The sequence below is a fragment of the Amphibalanus amphitrite genome, unplaced genomic scaffold, assembly GCF_019059575.1.
Source record: "Amphibalanus amphitrite isolate SeventyFive unplaced genomic scaffold, NRLGWU_Aamphi_draft 000403F_arrow, whole genome shotgun sequence".
Lineage (NCBI taxonomy): Eukaryota > Metazoa > Arthropoda > Thecostraca > Balanomorpha > Balanidae > Amphibalanus > Amphibalanus amphitrite.
In genome coordinates this window covers 533350-560916 of record NW_024881897.1, presented here as the reverse complement: position 1 = coordinate 560916, position 27567 = coordinate 533350, and the positions used below count along the sequence as shown (strand labels likewise).

The following is a 27567-nucleotide window of genomic DNA, read 5'->3' as shown; positions in this document are numbered from 1 at the left end:
AGTCCCGATATGAGAAACAAAATAGTTGCCTCATGTACGACTAGGGTATTTGATGGTGACAAGGTTTAAGCGAGGATGGATGTTTGCTTTGTCAGCATCCCACTTGTAGGTAAACAAAGAAAGGATTTTCATGAAAAAACATTTAATTGCATTATTTGGTAACTCATGCAGCTGAAAAGTGGCCAAGATGAATGCATGACGACACATTTGAATATAAATAATGTTTTTTATCCAGATGGAAACAACTTATGGCCAATTGGGGGGTGGCCACTTTGCCCCGGCCACTTTGCCCCGCGCATACCGTCCGAGACAAAAATATTCCAGCTTAGCTATTAGTGGGGAAAAAAACATTAAAATTGGTAGAATACATGTACGATAACCATGCAATACATGGACAAGAACGCTTATAAAAATTCCAAACGGTTATGGAATAACATAGCATTTAAAAATTGTAAACATAGTTGGTAACGTGGCAAGAAATGCTTTTCCGTGTTTCACAGAACAATGGTGATGGGCCTGAAACCCCGGTCTGGCTCATTCGAACGACCGTGAAGAGAAGTATAATTGGAAACCATAAATTGGAACTGACGCCAGCTATGAAGGGCTAAAACGATGGGTGGCCGCTTTGCCCCGGGTGGCCGCTTTGCCCCACTCTCCCCTACATAGGTATATTGAAATGTTACAGGAGAATATGGTGAAATTCAGCGGTAAATATTTTTTCCGCTTCCCCTTCGAGCTGCCAGCAAACATAGAGACAATTAGCTATGCTATGCGTAACCAATCTCAGCGCAAACCTCACAACCAAGTCCCTCCAGGAAAACACTGTAGCTGTACAAAAAGGGGCTATTGGTATATTCAGCCCAAATGAACGCGACACAAACACACTAGCAAGTATACAAGTCTCAACCGAGACTGCCCTGCCAACGGGCCGCCACCCCTCCCCCCGCGCGGCGCAATGGTGTCCCCACCCAAACTAGAAACCCTGTCGTGTGTCCTCCCCCGGAAAAAGTCCTAACTAGAAAAAAAAACCGGGGGACCTAGCTGGGGAAAAACCACATTTTGTGGAAAAAACCCATCTTTATTTAAGAGTGTGGTGCGTGTAAAAAAAAAAGCCCCAAAAATGGTGGTGGGTGGGTGGGAAACGCAAAAACATTTCAGAGCGAGAACACTGCTGACTTGCGTCAGACCGGGCGGCTTAGAACAGAGTGACCGCGCAAATGCACTCAAACCCCGCGCCGTCACCGTCACGTGACACAAGTCGCTCCACCAATCAGATGAGGCCGCCGCCTTAGCGGCCTTGCCGCCCGGGGGCGCAGGCGGCCGCCCGCCTGCCGCCGAACGCTGCTCGCAGAGCCCGGCCCGGCTCCGGGGCCGCCCCAAAGACGCTCGTTGTGTCGCGGAAAAACCGGTTATATCTTGTCATATATAACCGGGCGTATTTTCCGCTTCCCCTTCGAGCTGCCAGCAAACATAGAGACAATTAGCTATGCTATGCGTAACCAATCTCAGCGCAAACCTCACAACCAAGTCCCTCCAGGAAAACACTGTAGCTGTACAAAAAGGGGCTATTGGTATATTCAGCCCAAATGAACGCGACACAAACACACTAGCAAGTATACAAGTCTCAACCGAGACTGCCCTGCCAACGGGCCGCCACCCCTCCCCCCGCGCGGCGCAATGGTGTCCCCACCCATTCAATACATCCACCCAGACACCAATGCGCCATAATAAAACACCCCCTTCCCGAAACCAGCAGACCGAATGGGGGATACAAATTAACACAAAAGACCTACAGTCGCCGCCAGTGTCGAGACCAGTGGCGGAACCCACCCAAATACGTGCTTGGTTGAAGGAAGGTAATTAGTTCCTCAACCTGGCCCGAAGCTTACCAGAAACGCCACGATCCCTTAAACCTGCCAACATGAATGTGAGCGATACAGCGGTCACCAATGAAGAGCAATATTACGGCATTTATACCGAAGCCCTCACAGGACTAACAACCAGTAGCATTAGCCACTACTGAGATGATAGCCTCCACCAAGTAAAGGCCCTCGATATACCCGCCGAAAAAACAACCATCCATGAGTTCTGAGGCATCTGACAACAGAAGCTGTATTCTCCTTTACCTTGAACCCTATGCACATGCCTTTCAGCGCGACCATTAATTTTCCCATAACTTTGGAAGGGGTTAGAACAGCATCAACGAAGGTCGTTGACAGCCGCCCAGCAAAAAAGGGGAGGGCTCTCAGCCCGCTCCAGGAATCAGGCTGTTGTAGGAGGGGACGCCCGCGGGCAGACTAGCGAGCTGCCCAGAGGCCGTGTAGAAGGGACACCCCCGGGCAGACTAGCGGGCTGCCCCGAGGCCGTTGTAAAAGGGGACACCCCCGGACAGACTAGCGAGCTGCCCCGGGGTCGTTGTAGAAGGGGACACCCTGGGGCAGACTAGCGAGCTGCCCCGGGGTCGTTGTAGAAAGGGACACCCCCGGGCAGACTAGCGAGCTGCCCCGAGGCCGTTGCAGGAGAGGACACCCCCGGGCAGACTAGCGAGCTGCCTCGGGGTCGTTGTAGAAGGGGATACCCCCGGGCAGACTAGCGAGCTGCCCCGGGGTTGTTGTAGAAGGGGACACCCCCCCGGGCAGACTAGCGAGCTGCCCCGGGGTCGTTGTAGAAGGGACACCCCCCCCCCCCCCGGGCAGACTAGCGAGCTGCCCCGGGGTCGTTGTAGAAGGAGACACCCCCCGGGCAGACTAGCGAGCTGCCCCGGGGTCGTTGTAGAAGGGGACACCCCCCCCCCCCCCGGGTAGACTAGCGAGCTTCACCCAGGACTTGCAGAATTGGGCATCCCAAGATTCTCCGAATGTCTAGGGCAATTACCCGACCTGAATACCAAAAATACCCGCTTTTGAAATCTGATAGTATCCGCATCACCCGCAACGGGCAACAAGCTTGCCTTTCCGCGAATATCCGGATTGATCAGGGACCAAATGACCAGCATACAGACAGCCCCTACGCTGTAAACAGGCCAATATGGGTATAAAGGTTGCCGCTGCTTCCTAGCTCGACACGTTTAGGAGGTGCTTACTGCCTCCAAACGCCGAGCTGGCTCAATGTCACCCATAGAAGGTACAGTAACTCACCCACCAACCAACCATAGGCAGGTCCTGAGTGACGTCAACTGATGCTGGCGAGGGGTACCCCGTACCAGTGCCCCAAACTTTGTTGATTTAGGTGTGAAACGACATCCAAATGAAAATCATTTTTCACTCGCCTCCATTTTTTAATAGCCCATTTTTCACTCACAACTTTACCAACAAAAAGCATTTGCATGGATCGATAGCCATTTATTTTACTTCCCACATACCAGCCTTGTATTAAATTTTGCTGTACATTCTTTTTCCAGTCTTTTAGGCCTTATCTGACCATCAATTTTCCACCCTTATCCCTTATTTGGTGAGTAATTTTCATAGACCCGGGAAACAGGTGGGCAGCGGGGGCGCTTGCCCCCCCCCCCCCACACCTGAGAGCCGAGGGGACGGCGCCCCCTCAACATTGAGGCAGCGAGAAAGGATCTTTCCTCCCTTTTCCGGACTTCCTCTTGTTTCCTTTATACATCTAAACATCAACACCCGGCATTTTCCTTGCCATCTGAATGGTTTCTGCTGTTACAGTATCGATTTGACATCTGCCGTTGTCATCCCGCTTTTGTTTGGGCCTGGCCTTGGCCATAGGTAAGTTTGGCAGGCCAGCTTTTATACTGGACCATTTTGAGTCAACCTTTAGAAATACCTAACGTACAACGGTGGTAAAATCGTTGCTACAGGTATAACACAGGTTACCCGCTCCGGGTGTAAGGGAGGGGTGTGGGGCAATGAGTGCACTTACGTGGCGTCCTTGGAAGGCCGGTATGGGATTAAAAGCTCAGCGACACTAAGGGCTTGTGGTGTCTTCGGTTATCGTTAGCACCCTCAGAATCACCGGCGTAGGGCCCTCAGAGCCGCCGGTAAGGGGCCTTTAGAGGCACTGGTGTGGGAATGTCATGCAGGTGCCGGTGTGGGCGCTCAGAGGTGCCAGTATGATTCTCTCAGAGGCGCCGGTGAGGGTCCTTACAGGCGTTGCTGTGGGCCCTCATAGACGCTGGTGTGGAGCCGTTACAGACGGGTGTGGGGCCTGAGCTGCTGACGCTAACCCTCTACAAGCCGGCAGGGGGTTCTCAGTGACCGGCAAGAGGCCCTTAGGCCAGCAGAAGAAGTTCTGTGGGGTCCTTAGAGACCGGCATGGTACTATCATACGCCGGTGGGGCCCTGAGAGTCACCGGACCGGTGTGGGGCCCTCAGAAGTCACCAGTGGGTGGCCTATAGATGCGCAGGTATTGGGTAGGGTAGGGATTAGGGTCCTCGCTCTCAGAGTCTCCGATATAGGGCATTTATAGGCACTAGTGTAGGCACTCAAGAGTTGGGGATGTGAAACCCTCAGACACCGGTGTGGGCCCTCATAGGCGCCGACTAGGGCCCCCACAGTTGCCGTTATAGGGCCATCAGAAAAATAATTGTGGGACCATCACAGGCAGGAAATGCCCCTAGAACTGGGCCCTCATAGGCCGGTAAGAACTTTCAGAGGCCAGTAACGGGCCTTGGGAGACCACTGAGGAGCCCTTATAAAGGCCCAGGAGGCCCTCAGAATCCGGCGTAGGGCCCTTAAAGAGATCTTAGTGTGGCAATTAGGGTCCATGAGGAGCTCTAACGTGCCCCATGGGGCCCTTCTATATGGCCATTGTTAACCCCCAGTGGTCAAATGGCGCCGCAGGGCCCCTCGGACCCGAGCGAGGCTCCCTTTGAACCCGATGGGGAGGTGGGGTACGTGTCCCCTTAGACCCCTAGCTACGCCACCGTTTCATATGCATCATGTCAGGTATTTTATATGCTCACCCCCCCCCCTGAAAATTGTTCCCGGCCCCCCAGGAATTTTCCTTTGACCACCCAAGCCAAAATACAATTTTGGGACACTGAGGGGAACTCCCAGTCCTAACAACGCATACTGACTTCCTTCATTTTAACTATTAATGATAGTACCTGACCTGTATTGTTCAATGTTCATTCGCTGTTTTGCAGGAGAAAGGTCATCTCATATTTTATAGCGACAAGTAGAAATAATTTGCTAAGAAATAGACCGCTTTGAAGATAGTTACAGACGATTTAACAACCCTCAGCAGCAGCAGCAAACCAAGGTTGAAAACACGTCTAACGTTAGACTTGCTATAGATTCATTTTTTATCTTCGGGCTTCGCCTAACGATTTTATCATAATTTTATTACTATCATAGTATCTCACTTTCCACCAGCATTGCCCTCATGTCCCTATTGGTGGAACCAAACATCCCCTCAAAAATGCCGATATCGCCCATGCCCAAGCGTTCACAATCCACCCTATCGGGTCCCCTAGAACCTTCATTAACAGATATGTACCGGCCCCGTACATGGAATAACGTACCTTTCAAAACCCCGGCCACCTTGGCCTATACCTGACGATGTCCCGTAAGACCTGCTAGGCAGTACCACTGGAGCAAGATGAGCTGGGAGGGGTCGGAACTCCCTCAGCTGACGTGGGAGCTGTGAAGGAATCCTTCAGCGGCCAGAGAAGACTCTGCCAAAGCGGGCCGGCCCCGCCGAGTGTGCCGATCAGTCGCCGTTCAGACTCGGATGCCAACCACCAAGCCATGGAAGAAGAAAAAAAAAACAGATTGTGTCACAACCATTTTTAGCCGAAATCTCGTATCAAAAGGGGGTTATATATACCGGGGCCATTTATCTCACAATGCGTGTGATGACATATCGGCAGGATATGCATATTGCATACCAATATTACTATGATGATTGTCGCTTATGCATGTCTAGGCAAGGCTCTATTGACCAACGACAAGAAAGGCACCTCACTCTGGCAAAAAAAAAACTATTTACAAACGCCACTACCATAAAAAAAACGAAACACAGTTCACTCGTACCTCAATGCAGAGTGAGAGCCACACAATCATGGGCTACCCTAAAATTGCATCCTAGAAAATGGCATGCCTACCTACTGCAGCCTTTAAACATGGGTGTGAAAACTTCCTCTGGGTAATAGCCTGTAACTTACTATGCTATCGCTAATGCATCCCAAAACCATCTTACATAATTCCCCATCTAATCCATAATATCCTAGTCCGCCGAGACTTATCACACCCAAACTGGGTTCCACTGTATCACCTCTGTACCTCCATGCATCACCCACTAAACCTTTCATTCCAACCTATCAACACCAGATAACAATACCACTTAGACCAATGCCATTGCATTGCTTATCCTTAGCATGAACTCCATTTACCCTCTCAAGTCTCACCCGGTAGTTGGTACCCTTGTTATCAACAATCCCTAACCCACTCAAGGCCGTCCCACTAATGAAAACCCGCTCGGACACGCTCGGACAGAGCCAACATCACCAGCAGCTCATTCTCCACGGGGCACGCCCACCTGGCACACCTTACGCCAGTAACCGTTCACCTGTATGGGAACCACAGTTCAACCAACACCAGGCACCACAAAACGGCAATTTTACCAACTCTCTGCACAACCACCGGCCAACACCACGTGGCCACCAAACCCTACGCCGGCCAGGCCGTGCACTCTGAGCTGCTACACCGAGAAAGCATGAGCTGATTCCACTCACGCGGAGTGTAGAATGGCAAAGTCCGGCGCTCCGTTCCAGGGAAGAAACAAAAAACAGTTACAGCTATGTTACACCTAGCAAATACCTACACCCAATCTCCCAAAATCTGAAGAACACACCAAGCCTATTTCTACCAGCAGTCCAAGTTTCGTTGTTTCATCTAACCTTCAAAGAACCTATAATACCGGGCATTTGCCGACCCATTGCTCATCGACCCTCTTCTTACCGTGATAGCATAACATAAACACAAAAAACCAGACCTCATGCCGAAAATGAAAAAAAATAAGACAGAAACAACAAACCAGTAAAAAATAAACATAAAAACCCCGAGAGGAAAAAAAACATGCTCGTCAATCAATATAACATTGATATAAAACCGAACTTATACTCCCCTTGATGTCTTCCAGCTTCCACTGAACACGACCGCAGTAAAACGCAAAAACATTTCAGAGCGAGAACACTGCTGACTCGCGTCAGACCGGGCGGCTTAGAACAGAGTGACCGCGCAAATGCACTCAAACCCCGCGCCGTCACCGTCACGTGACACAAGTCGCTCCACCAATCAGATGAGGCCGCCGCCTTAGCGGCCTTGCCGCCCGGGGGCGCAGGCGGCCGCCCGCCTGCCGCCGAACGCTGCTCGCAGAGGCCGGCCCGGCTCCGGGGCCGCCCCAAAGACGCTCGTTGTGTCGCGGAAAAACCGGTTATATCTTGTCATATATAACCGGGCGTATTTAAACAGGGCTGCTGAGTCGGAGTCGGAGTCGGTCGGAGTCGACAGTTCGGACCGGAGTCGGAGTCGGAGTCAATTTTGGAAACCGGAGCCGGAGTCGGGGTCGGAGTCACCGAAAATCCTTCGACTCCGCAGCCCTGCCAGGCCTCTACGGAGTCGGAGTCGGATTTGGAGGCCGTCGGAGTCGACATTTCTGTCTGGAGTCAGAGTTGGTTTTTGAAAGCCGGAGTCGGAGTCGGAGTCACCGACAATCCATGCACTCCGCATTCCGCAACCCTGATTTTAAATAACGATTTTCTTAAGAGATGCAATTTGTGGGCTTCCGTTTTAAGTATGAACCGTTAAAGCTGCTTATCATTCAATTTTCGACATTCCAATACCCTGTAACCATCATCACGATAGACAGGCATTGATTCCCAAGCAGATATATCGTCGACGACTCAAACAGTTCAGGTTCTGTCTTCTTTCCCTCAGAACGCAATGAAGCAGGTATGTTTGGCAGGTATACGTTCATTGCTGAGCTATTTCCTAAGAACCCATCATTTTACGCCTCCATTTCCCCTCCTGCTTTATAGAGCCTCCTCACGCCACAGGGACATCAGCATTGACGTCCTGTCCCACAGGATATTTACGTTGGACAGGCGTGTCCAGATATCGCCACACAGGTGTAAACAGAGCTGCGTGCGAGCCGTCCTTGTCGCCGCTTCCAGCAGCGCGCCGGCCGGCGATCCATTGTTCGATCACCCAGTGGCCTCCTCATTCCCTAGCAACGAGCCAAAACATTGCCCCCTACAGTGTCTGACAGGCAGGCGGAGCTAATAGCAGCGCCCCAGTACTGGATACATGTCCCGAGTTGTGTGTCAGAGGCTGTACTGGCTGGTCGGAGAAGTTTTACCAGAACACCTGCAGATCACTTACGTGTGAGTGTCCATTCGGGAAACGTCCCTTGAGGTCTTTCCCGGCATCAGGCCAGGTCCGATTATCGCTGAGGCAACACGTCCAGAGTCGATTCTCGTTCTTCCTTTCTCGTATCTCATTTCCCTCCACCATGCGTGAGGTGATCTCCATTCACATCGGCCAGGCCGGTGTCCAAATGGGCAACGCCTGCTGGGAACTCTACTGCCTCGAGCACGGCATCCAGCCCGACGGCCAGATGCCATCCGACACCAACACGGCCAACGACGACAGCTTCAACACGTTCTTCTCCGAGACGGGCTCCGGTAAGCATGTGCCGCGCGCCATGTTCATAGACCTCGAGCCAACTGTGATTGACGAGGTGCGCACGGGCACGTACCGCCAACTCTTCCACCCGTCTCAGCTTCAGTCCGGCAAGGAGGACGCCGCCAACAACTACGCCCGCGGACACTACACCATCGGCAAGGAGGTCGACGAGGTGTCCATGGACCGCATCAGGAAGCTGGCCGACCAGTGCACCGGCCTGCAGGGCTTCCTCATCTTCCACTCGTTCGGCGGCGGCACCGGCTCCGGCTTCACCTCGATGTTGATGGAGCGGCTTAGCGTCGACTACGGCAAGAAGTCCAAGCTGTGCTTCTCGATCTACCCAGCCCCGCAAGTGGCCACAGCCGTGGTGGAGCCGTACAACGCACTGCTCTTCACGCACACAACTCTGGAGCACACTGAGGTGGAATTTATGGTCGACAACGAGGCCATTTACCAGCTGTGCCAGAAGAACCTGGACATCGAGCGCCCGACGTACACCAACCTGAACCGGCTCATCAGCCAAGTGGTCTCCTCAATCACTGCCTCGTTGCGCTTCGAAGGAGCGCTCAACGTGGACCTCACGGAGTTCCAGACGAACCTGGTGCCGTATCCGCGCATCCACTTCCCGCTAGTCACCTACGCACCAGTCATCTCGGCCGAGAAGGCCCAGCACGAGAAGATGTCGGTGGATGAAGTTACGAAGGCCTGCTTCAACCCTGACAACCAGATGGTCAAGTGTGATCCTCGAGGAGGCAAGTACATGGCCTGCTGTCTCCTGTACCGTGGTGATGTGGTTCCCAAGGACGTCAACGCCGCCATCGCCTCAATCAAGAACCAGCGCACCATTGAGTTCGTCGAATGGTGTCCGACCGGCTTCAAGGTGGGCATCAACTACCAGCCGCCGACCGTGGTGCCCGGCGGCGACCTGGCTAAGATGCAGCGCGCTGTCTGCATGCTGTCCAACACCACTGCCATCCAGGACGCCTGGGCGCGCCTAGACCACAAGTTCGACCTGATGTACGCCAAGCGCGCCTTCGTGCACTGGTACGTCGGCGAGGGCATGGAGGAGGGTGAGTTCTCCGAGGCCCGTGAGGATCTGGCCGCTCTGGAGAAGGATTATGAAGAGGTTGGTGCAGGAGTAGTTGATAACGACGAAGAAGATGAGTACTAGAAATAATATCAAAGGAGCCAAACACATTTGAAGCGGGCGTCCTGCTACAACAGAATCGCATCAGTTTTCACTTATGTTAAAGCCGAGCTTACGTGGAGTCATGCACTTAACCGGATCTTTTTGAACCGAGCATCGTGTAGGTTACGACGTGTTTCATGATTGTTACGTGCACTTCACAACACACATTGGGTGATATCCCGCCTAGTCACTTTCGTAAATTTATAATACTGTTACAACACATGCGGACATGTGTCCGCATTTTATGTTGCGTTTTTAACTAGATGTGTGAATTATAAAGTTCACCCACAAACCGTTCACTAGTTCTACATGATGCATCTATGACATTCACAGTATAATACGACCGATCTGCTTCGCCAATAAGATAGACGCGGAAATACCGACTATTCCTATCAGAATCTGGCCTATCGTGATCCAAAATCATCGCACCATTCAGCACTGTTTGTTCCCGAGGGAGGGAAGTCCGCGTTCGGCGTCACCCAGGCAGCAGAGCTGCAAACAACCGAATCGGGTATTGACCACGGGACCCGTAGCACGGCGACCGGCCGCGGATGCGGCGCCCGATATCGGAGGGCGATCAAACCGATTTTAGCCGCACCAAAACTCCTCGATGTGGGTGTGTTTGTGCGCATTCTGTGGAGTTTGTGCGCATCAGCTCTGCGACTGTCGTGTGCTATCAGCGTTGTTCGTCGCGGGCGTTGAGTGTGAGTGTGACGAGTGGTCCTGGACTCCTGAGTTCTGCACCGCGTCTGTCTGGATGTGTGACTGCAGCAGCTGTTACTGGCATCTCTAAACTCAAATGGCAGTACCATCGACCGTAACTCGCGGTGGAATACCATGCTGTGACATGCTTTATCGAAATAAAATGGCATAAACAAACAGTTAACACTGTTCACAGTTCTTTGAAGGGGTTGCGATCTCCACGCGGCATTCACTGCAGTTTTTCGCCAATCAGATAGCTAGATTCAAAGTGATCGTATATACCTTAGGAGAAAAAAAGCAGCGTCACACACAGTTGCAGCGTAGCCATAGCTACATACCAGGAACCTGATAGCAAGACCTTTTCGCACTGACGATTGAGGGAGCCACTAGCCAGCCAAACCTCGGCGACCCGGGAAGGTTCGGTCCGCTAGCCGCTCGTGACTCAGCCGGGGAACTTGGAGAGCCCCAGACATCAGAACTTGAGCCACCCGCACCGTCCCCAGTCTACACCAATGCACCGACAGCTCCGTTGCAGCCTCTGGCGACCGTAGCGGTGCCCACTCCGGCGGTATAGCACGGTGTAGCCTGAGTGGGATCGGGGAGGGGGAGGGGGAACCGAGAAAAGGATAAGGCCGCGTCAGGACTAACTGCTAGCGCATTTTATACTGCACGCCCATCATACCCGATCTCCTTTCAGAAAGAACACAAAAAGATGCATGGTTCCCGCAAGACAAGACACCCAGTTCGCTAGAGTGGTAGTTTGGTTAGGTGGAAGCTTTGACTTAGGTATTAAAACAGAACTGATTTCAAAAATGTATTTCAGAGCGTTTGAATTCAAGATAAAAACTGGCAACAGCATATCCACAGCAAATAGCGGTAGCATACTCATGGGATAGAGAATAAGAAGATAACCGGAGGAATCAAAGATACCGCATAGCTGCTACTGGGATCACATGGGAATGCCTTAGGGGAAACTCAAACCAACAGCTGTGCCCATCAACTACCTTCTGGCTTCTACATCACAATGTTAACTCACAAATCTAGGTCAGCGAAGCGCGTGAAAGATGCTAACCAAAGGGGCATTGCGCGCGCGACGCCTGGGCTGGTCGGGGATAGATGGCATTGGAGTAGGACCGAGCGACGCGTTCGAACACCGCCGCTGGCCGAGGCCGGCCGACGCTGAGTCAGTCTCTAAGTCGCGGACGGTGGCCAGCGCTCCCCACTGGCCTGTCCGAGTCTGAGCCAGTCCTCTACACTGCACTGCATCAGCCGCGCCGGGATCACAATCAACAAACACTCGACCCGATCGCGGTCGGCTGGGCTCGCGCGTTCACATGGTTCAATGTCCGCCAGGCTGTCCGCGCGCCGTGTGGCCCGCTCGGAGGTCCGCGGCGGGACCCGCTCCTGGATCGCACAGAGCGGCGCGCGGACGCCGGCGCCGGGTTAAGTTCCACTCTCCCCCGACTGCCTACTTCTCCTCGCACCACTCGTTCTCCTTGCGGACTTGCTCCTCCTCGATAGGAGTGAAGTCGTTCTTGATGTTGAAAGTCTTTCGGATCTCCTCGGGCGTCTTGCCCTTGATCATGTTGGCCACTGTCTTGCACGTGACGTCCAGAAGGCCCTTGATGTCCAAGTAGTTGGCCGCCTAAGTGACACACGAGACAGACGTGGTGGCACAGGGAATACAATGCTAGCGACAGCTACTGCTTTGACAATGCAATATCGTTTAATGACTGGAATATCTTATCTCGCCTTTGAATATTACAGACAGCATAGAGCTGGCAAATAACTAAGAGTAACATATTCAAGTTCTTGATTTTTGGCAGGCAGATACCACCAAATGCAATTATGACAATGGGTAGTATCTAATTCTAGCTGCATGCTTCTGAATGCAAATTATTACAGTCGAATTATAACCAAGCCGATACCTAAAATTACTTTAATTTAAAAAAGGCAAGATAGTCCGCTCAAACCATACGCCATTGAAAATAGGTATTTTGTAGCCGCTTACAATCAAATGTCACATAAACAAGTGGAGCAATCTGAATGGGATGATGCATACGAACAGACATTTCTTGTGAATGCCTGTATTATTCTGTCAATGTCATCCTGTCACCATGTGTTATCCCGTCATGTATATCCGACGAAATCATTGTGTATAATATTGTATAATGTATAATACTGTATAATATTGTGTTAGCTGTTAAGTGATGACCTGTTTCAATTACTTCCATTATTTTAAGTTTCAAGTATGTTGTTATTTTTCCCATTTTCATTCTTTCATTAATCTATTTAAAGATGGAAAACTAAAACGTAAATTTCTCCCACGGCGCCTGCATTTTCCCATTCATCTCGTTCGACACATAGAACCCAGCAGAGCGCTACTCACCAGGATGAGCTCGAAGAGCGTGCCCTGGTCCACCTTGAGGAAGTCGGCGTCCCAGCTGCTGATGTCGTCCGTCCTCTTCTGCTTGTTCTCGTCATCCTCGGGCTGCGGCGGGTCGTCCTTGTGGTGCGAGGCCCACTGCAGCACCTTGCGCAGGATGGCCGCGTTCACATTGGGCAGGGGGACGATCTCCTCCTCACCCTCATCAACGCCTGGGGAGAGTGCCGCAAACAACGTCAGAAAGCACGGTGGGGACGGTGGTCTTGACGCGGACCATGTCAGGGAGAAATGGCAGTCCTCAGGCCGCAGATTCGAGGTGTTTTGTTGGCACTGCTCTCCAGAAATGTGGCTATGCATATTGCATTGTGCGATGTGCATACCGCAGTTGCAAGTTTTATGCTATGGTCGATTGGGTGACTGTCAGGAAGAGATAAAGCTGAACCATTGGCCACCCTGAATTCCGTAATATTCATCACTGAAAAGGCTGAGTAGTTATAGAGCCAGTTGTTCAGCCAATGCTGCCCAGCGTTCACCACAAGGAAGAGCTGTTGGCAAATTGCCTGACGCACAATGTTATATCACACAAGGTCACAAGTCCACCTCTTCGTTCATACTCATAGCTGCTAAAATCACACACAAAATCTTACCTAGGTCTTCTAGCATCGTTTTGATGACAACAGAGGCCTTGGCAACTTCGACATCCACTTCAAAAACCTCCCCATCAGAGCTCTGGAGCTTGATGTTAGTCATGATGGCTCAGATGAAATGACACTATTATTTATTGCCACTCTGTCTTGTCAGGCAGAGATCAGATGTTTGCCACCCCTGCAAAATAAATCACATTTGACATAAGACATCTCACTTAGGTCAACACCTATGGTATTTGATTCATTCAGACCAACTACTCAACTCAACTGACTCAGAATTATTGAGGCCAGGTATACAAGGCATAATATGTAGAGTGTAGTAGGTATGAGCAAAACAGAATCATGTCAAGGAGTGGCAACCATTTAAGCATGTGACTGTGATTTGATACAGCCATTCCTTATAATATCAAGATGTTGCACATGCATGGATCTGAAAAATAGCTCTGGGATCTGATCAAATGGATCTTGATGATGTTGGATGTGATGAAATTATAGATCCAACCTCTTTGTTTTTAAGAGCTCTATTGAAATCATGATAAAACATATTGTTATCCATTGATCCATTGATATCAGACCCTAACATGACATTTGTTGAGATGGAGATGTTCTTTATCCACAGATTGCAAAACTTATACACAGATTGCAGATATACACAGATTGCACAGATTGCAAAACTTATGTATAGATGTTATACATAAAATAGATGTTAATAAATAGATGTTAAAAAATAGATAAAAAATAGTTAAAGATAAAAAAAAGATAAAAAATAGTTAAAAAAAAGATAAAAAATAGTTAAAAAATAGATGTTACAAAACTTATACACAGATTGCAAAACTTATGTACAGATTGCAGTACCACTCAGTTCTAGTGTCACTTATAAGCATGCATTGTCTGGTATTATCATTTCACAGGTTGCATTCTTTGGGATTAGCAAAGATCAGATATTTGCACCTGATCTTTGCAAATGCCCTATTATTCAAAGTCGGTGAATACATGAAAACAAACAGCTTCCGAGAAGGCAGCTGTGCCAATGGTCGAGCGCGTGTTGTCATTGCTTTTTGGCAAAAATATAATGAGTGAAGATGGTCTCTTGCCCAACTAAAAAGTGTTAATTCATTACATAACTTAATTTTTCAAATCCATGCAGAGGGGTGTTCACGGGCACTGCACACTGCTGCGTGTGGTGTGTGCGGTGCGTCCAGCAGGCGTGGGGGTAGGGGATGGGTAGGCGGTTCTGACGTCACGGCTGCGTGCGGTGGACGGTCCGCTGTGGCCAGTCCCGACCGGCCACAGCGATCGCTGTGTGCGGTGACGGAAGGCTGACGTAGGGCCGCAGTGGGCGGAGCTTCGAGGCTGTGTGTGGTCCGACCGCACACAGGGCCCGTGAACAGCCCTCTGGATAGGATTGGAGGGACAATTATAGCCCCTGTAACCATTGCCCCAATGCAACATTTGCTGGGAAGAGTAGAGACTGCAGTCCACTGGCTAAGCACACATGAGTACATCCTGAATCTAATGTTGCAGCCTGTGGGCTCACAGCATGTGACCATGGTCTCAATAGAAAATTTGCAATGAATCAGTCGCCAGTCAGCTAATGATGCGGCAACTGGTCAGTGCCAACTCACGTGCTCACCGCTGGCACGGGCCGTAGCCCATACTAATTCCTGGATTATTTGCCAGCTGGTGCCATATGGTGGCGCTAGCAGAGCTTGTTATAAATGTATCAATGCTAGATATAAAAGACTAAATATCTAAAAATTATTTTTCTACAAGCGCCATTTTACTTGTTCATGTCCATCTTCTAAGTACTAGGTGCTATGTTTAAATCTATAAACACGGCGGCTATCACACATCACCAGCTGATTCAATACAGTTGTTAACAAGGGCCCTGGCAAGCTGAAATTATTTAACCTTTCAGAATTAGCATAAAGGTACCAACCGACGCGACCAATACCAATCAGCGCGACAAATGCAACATGATTTGATGTTCATGCACAATGTACAAAACCAGTCTGTGACTCTCTAGACTCGTCTTTTCTGCTCGAATATTTTCCGCTGACAGTGCCCACTCATGCTCTGCGAGCACGGTTACTGTTTCATGTCCCATATGGTCGAGTCAGCACAGTTCAATCAGGAATGTTTTGTAGAATGTTATGCAACAAGTTTTTAGATGTGTGTCGTGATGTAGATGTTTGGAACTCTAGCGCTGGCCAATTCCAATTCAAGAGCTCTGTTCTGGCTTATGTCATCACTCGTAGTGTGTAGATGCTTAACCTTAACTGCTAAGATGTTTTTATATTGTTTTTATCTCTGTATTTATCTTAACAGTTGCACACGTTTTTCTTAACGTAACAGTCTTTTAAGCGGTATTCGCTGAACTGTATTTTAGAAGTGCATGTTGTGTTTCAACTGACTTCATCTGTGATTGGGGGCATACCCTATTGATGATTTACAAATAAACTAAACTAAACTAAACTAAACAACCAGGCCCTGAACCATTACACGCTGAATCTTGCGCTGAATGCATGCTTTACCAGTGGACAGCAGCTTCAGTCGGGGAAACTATGGTAAAATCTGCTATTTTTAGCAGTCTGCTATTTATAGCAGAAATCTGCTAAAAATGGGTACGCATGTGACGTCATCGTACCCAAATATAGCAGATTTGGGTACGGCCCCATACAAAAGCAGATCTGCACCCTAATTGAAGCAAATGCGCATCAAATGCCTGGCAGACTCATGATGAGAATAGTGCTGAGAGTGATATCTGCTATTTTTGTTCAGATCCGACTATTTTCAAATTCATTATTTGAAAATAGTCGGATCTGAACAAAAATATCAGATGACATTCTTAGCACTATTCTAATCATGAATCTGCCAGGCATTTGATGCGCATTTGCTTCAATTAGGGTGCAGATCTGCTTTTGTATGGGGCCGTACCCAAATCTGCTATATTTGGGTACGATGACGTCACATGCGTACCCTTTTTTAGCAGATTTCTGCTAAAAATAGCAGACTGCTAAAAATAGCAGATTTTACCATAGTTTCCCCGACTGGCTTTATTAAAATGAATACCAGATCTTAACCTATGCAACCAGTGCGCATAAATAATGTTCCAACTGAAACCATTTGAAATTCAAGTGAAATCATCTGTAATCATTTTGAATCATCTCAATCTTGATCTCAAGTGACCACTCACCAACGAGTCACACTGACCGGATGAACATCCTGTAACATAGGTAATACATATTCAAAAGGACTGCCATAACCAAAAAAAAATCCCACCAAAAGTGAGCCTTACCTTATTTCTATGTTTAACTTTCCTTGAATCACCCAGACGACCGCAACAATTTAAAACCCACTCAACCTCTCTGATAACCACCGTCATGAACCAGCACGTCACTTTGGTATGCCTTGTTCTGTTGTTCTTTGGTTGGATTTCCTGGCGGAAACGTCATGGAAATGTTGCAAGTTTCTAGGCAACCTCAGACCGAAACAGTCACACGAGCTGGTTGCTAGGATATATGCGGTTAAAAGGTGAAGCGGAAGTGGGGAAGCCCCCGATTCTGAACAGCGACTCGCTTTTGTCCTGTCTTCGACAAACAAGGCGCTTATGGTGCAAAATCCAGAAAAATGCGAGTACTAAAATAAAAAACTGTCAATATCAACCAATTATCATTGTAAAATAGTGGCACTTACTACGCATTTCAGACCCTCTGGAACAGTCCTTTTTGGCCCTTTCTCGTTACCTATACGCTTGATTTCAACCAAACTTTGACACAATGTGTTTCAAGGGCCTACCTAATTTTTACTAATATGGTCTTTTAACAAAATGTCAAAATGAAAGGCACTTGTCGTTGACTTGTAATGGTAAAAATTGATCGGAAAACTCTGCACCGTGGTAGAGGCTAGCATGGCGTTGCAGCGTCAGCTGTTGCGCCGCAGCTAAGCTCCGCCCACTGTGCCGCGACACCGGGACCGGTCATTCGCCGCTCGGGGTGAGAGCGGTGCGGAGGTCTGACGGACTGAAACGAGACACACGCTAACGCAGGCATCATTGCGTGAATATTGTAAATGTCGTATCTCGCGCGGAGAGAATAAGGATGAAGAATTCAATGCAGATCGCGACGGTGTATGTATAAAACAATAAGCACTCCTAGCTACATAATGTTATTCCCTATGCAGACTTAAAATAATCTTATTTTCAATAATTTATAGCGAGCCTCTCCGCAACCGTTTTCCTACAGGCTATTGTGCATTTAACCCTCGCCCTGGCAGGGGGGGGTCGATGCGACCCCCCCCCCCTAAGGTTTTTCGAAGATAGCGTAAAAACGGCGGCGCGCAGCGCCGCCAAATTTGGCATAGCCTATGGGGCAACCTTTTTACATATGACCTGAAAATTTCAGGTCCGGGTGACCTTGGGTCAGGTCACCAGGTCAGAAAAACCGGTACAAGGTCATGGTCAAATTTCAATTTTCTTTTTGCACCTGTCCAACTCACATTTTTTTACTGATTTCCTTCAAACTTTCAGGATGTGCTAAGTTCACCGAGTTGTATAACATATAGTCCGGCTTTTTTGAGGTCACTGACCTGAGGTCAGTTAGAGGCACTGGCGGTCGCAGCCGCTAGCAAAAGGGGGGGCCAAAGTCACACTCGCGGGACATAACATTTATCCGTCACCGGAGGGGGGGGGGGCTGATCGGCTATTTTTTTACGTCCACGAGGCGCCGCGCAGTTGGCATTACTTATGCTTCGTCCATCTCATTCTTACGTGAAATATTTAAGCTCAATTTAAGGCAAAATCACCAGTTCCATTTCCCGTCCCACGGTGCTTCCACCGGTCGGGCCACTGCACCATGATGCGGATCGGTGTAGCATAGGTATTCCAGTATACCTATTAGGTATACTGGAAGGTCAGGCACGCGGATTCATGACCTTACCACTATAAAACAATTCCGAAAAGTACAGATACCTCTTGCTTTGAACAAGCATGTGAAACCCAGAGAGCATTTTCAGACTATGACATTTACCCATATACAGGGTGCGCCATAAAGATTTACCCATCGAAAAATGCACTGTATTTCCAAACGAGTTGACATAGGTAAGCCATTTTTTGCACACAAGTCACGAGATTATCTCCGAACAGGCTAGTCTGGCCGATTTCAGATGTGTTCGCCTTTTGCCTTGATCACACGTCTGAGACGCGAGGGCACTTCAGCGCACGTCCGCCGCACGGTCTCCTCGCTGATCCCCCTCCACGCTCTGAGGAGGTCGCGTCGCAGGTCGACCAAGCTGCTGTGGGGGACGTGGCAAGCCTGGCTCTCTAAGATAGACCAGATGGAAAAGTCCATGGGGTTCAGGTCTGGGCTGGACGGAGGCCAACAGTCCTTGGACCAGAACGCGCTCATGTTCTGCCGGCACCAGCTCTGGGTGTTGGCCGCTGTGTGGGCCGGCGCACCGTCTTGAGTGAAGACATACTGGTCGCCGTACCTCTCCTTCAGCCAAGGGAGCACTTCCCTCTCCAGCATCTGCACGTAGATGGCGCTGTTGACTTTGACTCCAGGTTCCACGAAGACCAGAGGAGATTTGGAACCGTCAGAGCCAACAGCAGCCCAAACCATCATGGTTTCTGGTTTCTGTCTTCGAAAATGATACTTTTTTGTTGCAGGTATGTCTTCGGTGCTCTTGGCGTATACCCGGTCGTTTTGGTTGTTGGATACTGACTCTACGTTGAAAATCTTCTCATCCGACCAGATAAAGGCATTTTGACCGGCGGACTTCATCTCTTCCAACATTGTTGTTGCCCTGCTCAGTCGCTTTTTCTTGGAACTTTCTGAAATCGTGTGCCGCTTTGACATCTTGTAGGCCTTCATTCTTAGCCTCCCTTTCACGAGTCTCCTCAAAGACGTTTTTGAGATATGCATCTCTTTTGACATCTCCCTCAAACTCCTCCTTGGATTTCTGGCTATTCTCTTCTTTACGGCCTCGGTGACACTTGAAGTTAGTACAGATCGTTTTCTGCCTGGAATTGGTCTGTCAGATGTTGTGCCATTCTCATTGTACCGTTTCATTACATTGTAAATGGTTTTACGGCACGCACCGACCTCTTTTGCAACGGCCCGGTCGGTGAAGCCGGCATTTTTTAGTGCAACGATTTTGTCACGTCTGCTTGTCCGGGTCATGGTGCATAAACTGTGTCATTCACCTAAAAAATAATTTGTTTTACATAAAAGTCACGTGTTTGCCTCGCGCATGCGCAATTTTCGGACCTCTATGTCTAAAAATAAAGTTTTGGCGAACAAGTTTGTGATGGGTAAATCTTTATGGCGCACCCTGTAGGTACAGTCACCAGCACTTGCTACTAATCACCTCGTTTTTGTTCAGTAGTTTGAAGACCGATCAATTCTCAGTCGCGCAAGATACGTCAAATGGTCCGTTTGGTCCTCCGATTTTCGAATATCTAACTTGTTTTGTATAGTCGAAGCATTTTGGGATGGGGAGCCAAAAAACCTCTTTTTCTGCCCTAAAGTGTGCCCCAAGAAGTCGTAGAACCTAGCCCCGCCTCTGATCCACAGACCACTAGTGCCATCTCTTGTCAGCCGAACAAACCGCAGAAGTAAATAATGTCACGTGACCTTTGCACACGCTACAATTACTACGCAGCCGTAGTGGGGGAAGCGGGGCGGAGGCGTGGAGAGGGACGCGATCGGTCGGCTGGGGTCAGGTCGCCGAGGTCAGAGGTCACCCGCCGGAGGGTGTTTGAGCGGTTGGGCCGTGTGGGCTGGGGCCTGCGGAGCGGGGAGCGCCTGGACCTGTCTGGAAACAAGTCCTACAACGCTGTGGCAGTCGAGAATATTGTGAGGAAAGAGAGAGAGAGAGAGAGAGAGAGAGAGAGAGAGAGAGAGAGAGAGAGAGAGAGAGAGAGAGAGAGAGAGAGAGAGGGAGAGAGAGAGAGAGAGAGAGAGAGAGAGAGAGAGAGAGAGAGAGAGGGGGAAAGGGAGAGGGGAGAGGGAGAGGGAGAGGGAGAGGGAGAGGGAGAGAGAAGGAGAAAGAGAGCGTTGCATGGAAAGAATGGGACCAAAATTCGGCAGTGCCCCCCCCCCCCTTGAAGGTTTTCCGCCGCTACTGAATGGGGATGATGCTGAGGGTCTCGCAAATACTTCATGAAAGAAATGCTATTTTTTGCACAAACTATTAAATATTTTTTTTTTGACGTTTGCTATGGAAATGTTAGGCCCAGTTCCTTCAAGATCAGGTCCACGACTCCACAGCTTGCAACAGGAGCTAACTAACATAACAATTAGCCCGCGCCGTGTTGGTGATATGAACTTTCCGTCGAGTGCTGGGGGGGGGGGGGGGCGTTTCACGCCCCTCCGTCTAACTCGGCTCCTGGGCCACGTAGCGACACGCGGTATGCGGCAATCGAAAGAGCGTTAAAAATAAGGAGGAAAACACTTCGGTCATTTAAAGGTCAGGGCAAAGGTCCGGTCACCAGGGTTCATCAAATGTCAAATTTTGTTGATTTTAACGATTTTGAACACCCGACGGCTAACTCGGGAACCAATAGAGCTACAGCGCCGCGGAAAAGCGCATTCGATAGCTCTTTTAACGCTCTTTCGCCAACATGTCCTCAAATTTGACCTCAGATCAACGCTTTAAACCCCTAGAGAGCACCGTTCTGAATGACCTCAAATTTGACCTCAGATCAACGGTGTTTTCACCGCTCAAGCACGTCTCTGTCAAAAGTCAAAAAACTGCTGAAGACCTTTTATGTCCTAAAATGACCTCAGGGGCACACACAGGGGTCACAGGTGCAATTTTCCGATCAGTGTGTCTATGGACCGGTGTTTGAGAGGGTGTAGAACGAAATTCGTCCAAAAGAGGCGCATTTCAATTTTCTCCCATTGACTTATACCTAATGGAGTAGTCGCAAAATTGTCTTAAACTTAGGTCACAGAGATAAAAAATCCGAGGTATCCATTTTATACATACTGTTAGTCTGTTACTCTCAGCAATTACTGACAGTTTCAAAGTGATCGCTCAGACGGTGTAGCTACAGCGAGCTTTCGAACCTTTTCTGAGGCAAGGTCACTTGACGTTACCTGGTGACCTGACCTTGAATGACCGGTGTCTGAAATTTTCATAACATGTGCGAAAAAGATGTCGGAACAGGTGTATATAAAACAGCGGCACTGTAGGGATCATCTATGCGATTTGTCATCTATGCGATTTGTCATCTATGCGATTTGTCATTTCATGTTGTCATTTTTATTTATATTGTCCACCGCCTTATTAATCAATCTGTTACCTGTTGTCAATTGCGCGTCAAGTTTGTTTGTTATTTGTAAACCGGCCTGCCGCTGGCCTCAACCTTCCTAGTAACCGCTGTGCCATACGCTATAGAACGTGTCGTGCAAAGGTCACGGCGGCACCCCTGAGGCGGCCGCTGCCCGTACGTTTAGGAGCCCATTGTCGTGACGTCATGACTGTGGACATTTTTTTTTTTTTTTTTTTTTTTTTTTTTTTGTCCTCCCGGCAAGCCAAGGGTCGCGGTAGGGGCTCTCCCGGCAGCCGGACGGTGACTCATACGTTGAGCTTGTCTCTCGCCGCGCCTGCGGGCATATTGGTAGTACTAGGGACGGCCAGCATATGACCGCGGTTTTCGGCGACATTGTCAATTCGTTTCTCGACTCTGCTGTTCGCTACAAGACAAATACACATAGAAAACGGCTCGGGCATTTGGAGAAGAGCGGCTACTCTGAGGCGAGGGAAGAACACGGAGATTCACACAAACGACCTGACTAGGTTGCACTGGCCACAGTCGACCGAGGTGGGCTTCTGCGCCCTTAAAGACGCCTCTGACTGGCCATTGCGCTGACACCCTGGTCGGACCACGGTCATTGATCGGACCCTGCCACTGGTTCGTGCTCAGGCTGCCTTAGCGGGTAGACCTGCTCGACCAGACGCCCCACTGGTGGGCGAGTGCTCGGTTCCGACTTTCACCGCCGGTCCAACAGCGTTCTGCTGGTTCCCGCCGATCCGGTTACGACACCGCAAGTGCCGTACCGACTCGGGCGTCCCAGGTGGGCGTAACGGTTACCACACCAGTTCGCGACCCCCAGGCTCTGTCAGCCGTCGTACGGCTCTCGGACGGACACTCTAATAGATCAGCCACAGATCAATAGATTGTCACAGACCGTCCGTCCAGCCACGCGCTACCCACAGCGCAGTACGACAATTGGTGACCCCGACGTGATTTCCGTTGTTCGACCTTAGCCTCTCGTCATGCCCGCGGACAGCGCACAGTCCGGCGCCGCAGCTCAAGACTCGGCCAGCGTTCCAGCTTCAGCCTCTGAGTCAACTCATCGGCCCATGGCTAGCTTCCGGCTACCACCATACTCTCCGGAAGAGCCCGACCTGTGGCTACTGCAGGTGCAGTGCGCTTTCGACGTCAGCGGGGTCGACTCCGACGAGCTGAGGTTTAAGCTCCTCGTCGCAAACCTCCCCGCCAACATCGCCGTCCAGGTCAAGGACGTCATCCGGTCATCTCGGTCTTTTGACGTGCTGTGTGCAGCGCTCCAAGCCCGCCTGGCACAGTCACGCGCCGACCGACTACAAGCCCTGCTCGGCCGCCAACAGCTCGGCGATCAGAAGCCGACGGCGCTGTTGCGCTCAATGCGCAACGAGCTAGCCGCAGCCGGGGACGCCCCGGTTGATACGGAGCTCTTCCGTACCCTATTTCAACAACGGCTACCGCAGCCCGTCCGTGCTGCCCTCGCCCTCCTGCCAGCCGACAGCACGCTTGACGCACTGGCAGAAGCGGCCGACCGGTACCTGGAAGCTAGCGGACCGGACCCACGGCTATCAGCGATCGCGGCACAGCCGTACACACAGCCGGCACCGCCCATCGCTGCTGCAGTGACAGCCCCAGCGCCAGCTGCAACCCCTGCGCTGGACACCGTCATCGCCTCCCTGGTCGCTAAGATGGAGCGCCTGGAGGCCAGCAACCGACGACTCGAGGACGCCGTGCGACGCGACCGCAGCCGTTCCCGGCCGCGCCAGCGTCTCGCCAGTCACGCCGCCCGTCACCGGCTCGTCCTTCAACGCCGCCGCACGACGACACGCTGTGTTGGTACCACCAGCGATTCGGCGCCCAAGCGCGCCGATGCAAGCTGCCGTGCTCCTGGATCGCCTCGGAAAACTGAGGCGCCCCGTGCTGATGGCGCAAAGCACGGGCGCCCCTCCTGCCGCGCCACTCCTCTTCGTGAGGGACACGGAGACGGACCGGCAATTTCTAGTCGACACCGGGGCGCAGGTCAGCGTGCTGCCTCGCCGCTGCCTGCCCAACGGGTCTACGCTGACCCCTGCTCCTGTCGGCCAGCAGCTCGTCGCGGCAAACGGCTCACCGATCGCGGTGCACGGCACCTGCCTGCTGGACGTCACCTTGAGTCAGCAGCACCGCCTGAAACATCGATTCTTCGTCACTGACGTCACCACACCCATCTTGGGCACCGACTTCCTGGCCGCACATCACCTCGTCGTGGACGTTGCCAACCAGCGTCTCCTGCGGGACGGCACCGTCTGCGCCAGCGCCGAGCGGTCAAGGCTGTGATCCATCGGAGTGCGTCTCGTCCGGGAGCAGGCTGCTGCTCGCTTCGCAGCTGTTCCTCGCCCGGTACCCCGGATGTGACCTCACCAAAACCTGGACCAACACCGGTGAAGCACAACGTGACGCACCACATCGTCACCAAGGGTCCACCGGTGTACCAGGCGGCCACGACGCCCTCCCGCCGGAGCGCCTTCAAATCGCACGTGCTGAGTTCAACAAGATGCTCCAGCAAGGCATCATTCGACCGTCGAGCAGCAGCTGGACAACTCCACTCACATGGTGCCAAAGAAGAGACCCCGGCGAGTGGCGTCCTTGCGGCGACTACAGAGCGCTGAACGCCCGCACCGTACCAGACCGCTACCCGCTTGCCCGTACCTGCGGGACTTTTCAGCCGACCTGCATGGGTGCACCGTCTTCAGCACCATTGACTTGGTGAAGGCTTACCACCAGATCCCGGTGGAACCTGCCGACGTCCCCAAGACAGCCATCACGACACCGTTCGGCCTCTACGAATGCGTTCGGATGCCGTTCGGCCTCAGAAACGCCGGGCAGACCTTCCAGCGTTTCATGGATGAGGTCCTCCGCGGCATACCGGGCTGCTTCGTCTACCTGGACGACATTCTGCTGGCCAGCCCGACTACCGAACACCACCTGCAGCTCCTGGACCAAGTGCTTCAGCGCCTCAACACCTACGGCGTCGTCGTCAACAGGCACAAGTGCGTCCTGGGACAGGAGCAGGTGGTGTTCCTCGGCCACTCGGTAGACGCCGACGGCGTCCGCCCGCTGCCTGGACGAGTCGAGGCCATCAAAGACTTCCCGGAACCGACCACTCAGTCCCAGCTACGGAGGTTCCTGGGGATGGTAGCCTACTACCACCGCTTCATCCCCCAGGCAGCCGAGCTCCTGCAGCCTCTGCACGCCTTAATCACCCACAAGGCAAAACGCTCGAGAGCGCCTGTCACGTGGACAGACTCGGCGCGGCAGCATTTCAAGAACGTCAAGGACGCCCTGGCCACGGCGACACATCTCGCACACCAAGTCCCGGACGCGCCGCTCGCCCTCTTCGTCGACGCCTCGGACTGCGGAGTGGGCGCCGTCCTCCAGCAGCACGTCGCCGGCGAGTGGCAGCCCCTCGCTTTCTCCTCAAAAACGCTCCAACCTGCGGAGAAGAAATACAGCTCATCTATGCGATTTGTCATCTATGCGATTTGTCATCTATGCGATTTGTCATTTCATGTTGTCATTTTTATTTATATTGTCACCGCCTTATTAATCAATCTGTTACCTGTTGTCAATTGCGCGTCAAGTTTGTTTGTTATTTGTAAACCGGCCTGCCGCTGGCCTCAACCTTCCTAGTAACCGCTGTGCCATACGCTATAGAACGTGTCGTGCAAAGGTCACGGCGGCACCCCTGAGGCGGCCGCTGCCCGTACGTTTAGGAGCCCATTGTCGTGACGTCATGACTGTGGACAAAGGTCGCGGTAGGGGCTCTCCCGGCAGCCGGACGGTGACTCATACGTTGAGCTTGTCTCTCGCCGCGCCTGCGGGCATATTGGTAGTACTAGGGACGGCCAGCATATGACCGCGGTTTTCGGCGACATTGTCAATTCGTTTCTCGACTCTGCTGTTCGCTACAAGACAAATACACATAGAAAACGGCTCGGGCATTTGGAGAAGAGCGGCTACTCTGAGGCGAGGGAAGAACACGGAGATTCACACAAACGACCTGACTAGGTTGCACTGGCCACAGTCGACCGAGGTGGGCTTCTGCGCCCTTAAAGACGCCTCTGACTGGCCATTGCGCTGACACCCTGGTCGGACCACGGTCATTGATCGGACCCTGCCACTGGTTCGTGCTCAGGCTGCCTTAGCGGGTAGACCTGCTCGACCAGACGCCCCACTGGTGGGCGAGTGCTCGGTTCCGACTTTCACCGCCGGTCCAACAGCGTTCTGCTGGTTCCCGCCGATCCGGTTACGACACCGCAAGTGCCGTACCGACTCGGGCGTCCCAGGTGGGCGTAACGGTTACCACACCAGTTCGCGACCCCCAGGCTCTGTCAGCCGTCGTACGGCTCTCGGACGGACACTCTAATAGATCAGCCACAGATCAATAGATTGTCACAGACCGTCCGTCCAGCCACGCGCTACCCACAGCGCAGTACGACAATTGGCATTTGGAGAAGAGCGGCTACTCTGAGGCGAGGGAAGAACACGGAGATTCACACAAACGACCTGACTAGGTTGCACTGGCCACAGTCGACCGAGGTGGGCTTCTGCGCCCTTAAAGACGCCTCTGACTGGCCATTGCGCTGACACCCTGGTCGGACCACGGTCATTGATCGGACCCTGCCACTGGTTCGTGCTCAGGCTGCCTTAGCGGGTAGACCTGCTCGACCAGACGCCCCACTGGTGGGCGAGTGCTCGGTTCCGACTTTCACCGCCGGTCCAACAGCGTTCTGCTGGTTCCCGCCGATCCGGTTACGACACCGCAAGTGCCGTACCGACTCGGGCGTCCCAGGTGGGCGTAACGGTTACCACACCAGTTCGCGACCCCCAGGCTCTGTCAGCCGTCGTACGGCTCTCGGACGGACACTCTAATAGATCAGCCACAGATCAATAGATTGTCACAGACCGTCCGTCCAGCCACGCGCTACCCACAGCGCAGTACGACAGCACTACGCGTCGCCGTTTTTTTAGATATTCGCGAAAAAACTAATTGGGGGGGGGGGTAAAAAGGCCCCCCCCTCCCCAGCACGGCGCGGGTGGTCGACATAGCAAGTAGCAACTCGGACTGAACAAATGCCTTGAACGTTTCAACGGTTGAATAAGGTGAGAGGATTGAGGAAGGCTTGTGTCAGATTTTTCTTCTGTTTGTCGGTAGTTTAGGTTGAAGTCAATTTCGCCAGCTGTCCATAATCATTCAAGAGGGAAAATTCAGCTGCACATCGTTTGGGTCAAAGTAAAAGGAACATTCTCAAATTTTGTAGTAAAGAGCCAGTAGTCTACGAATATATTCAAAAAACAATTAGAAAAAGAAAAAGCGGACCGGTTTCGTCTATCAAAGACTTCTTCAGCGCTTTTTCAAAAACGTATAAGAAGAAAACTAGCACAATGACAATCGTTTGAAATCAAATTGGATTCAGTAAGAACTTCATTGTCCGAAAACCGCTGACAGTTGATATAGCTCAATGACACTAGAGCAGTGCATAAGGAGGCGTGAAAACACTCTCCTCATCTCGATCTATTACGAGAGGACCATGTCAGGGCGTGAGAAAGGTGTTCTCAAAATAAATGACACTGTATGAGTGAATAAATAATCCGCGCCCCTCGGGCTATTGGCGGACTCTACCAGCTGATCGGGTGGTGCAGCCGTTTCGCCTTCCACCTG

General features: G+C 51.3%; 2 protein-coding genes across 2 annotated transcripts; one reads left to right on the top strand and one right to left on the bottom strand.

Moving 5' to 3' along the window:
• Positions 1-8346: 8346 nt before the first annotated feature.
• On the top strand, positions 8347-10031 carry LOC122390619 (tubulin alpha-1C chain-like). The gene has a single exon (XM_043383765.1). The coding sequence runs from the start codon at positions 8477-8479 to the stop codon at positions 9818-9820; it is 1344 nt and encodes a 447-aa protein (XP_043239700.1). The 5' UTR covers positions 8347-8476; the 3' UTR covers positions 9821-10031.
• Positions 10032-11341: 1310 nt separating this feature from the next.
• On the bottom strand, positions 11342-17030 carry LOC122390620 (S-phase kinase-associated protein 1). The gene is made up of 4 exons (XM_043383767.1): positions 16872-17030; positions 13574-13751; positions 12930-13138; positions 11342-12185 (listed from the first exon to the last, which is right to left on the bottom strand). The coding sequence occupies exons 2-4, from the start codon at positions 13674-13676 to the stop codon at positions 12009-12011; spliced, it is 489 nt and encodes a 162-aa protein (XP_043239702.1). The 5' UTR covers positions 13677-13751; positions 16872-17030; the 3' UTR covers positions 11342-12008.
• Positions 17031-27567: the final 10537 nt, after the last annotated feature.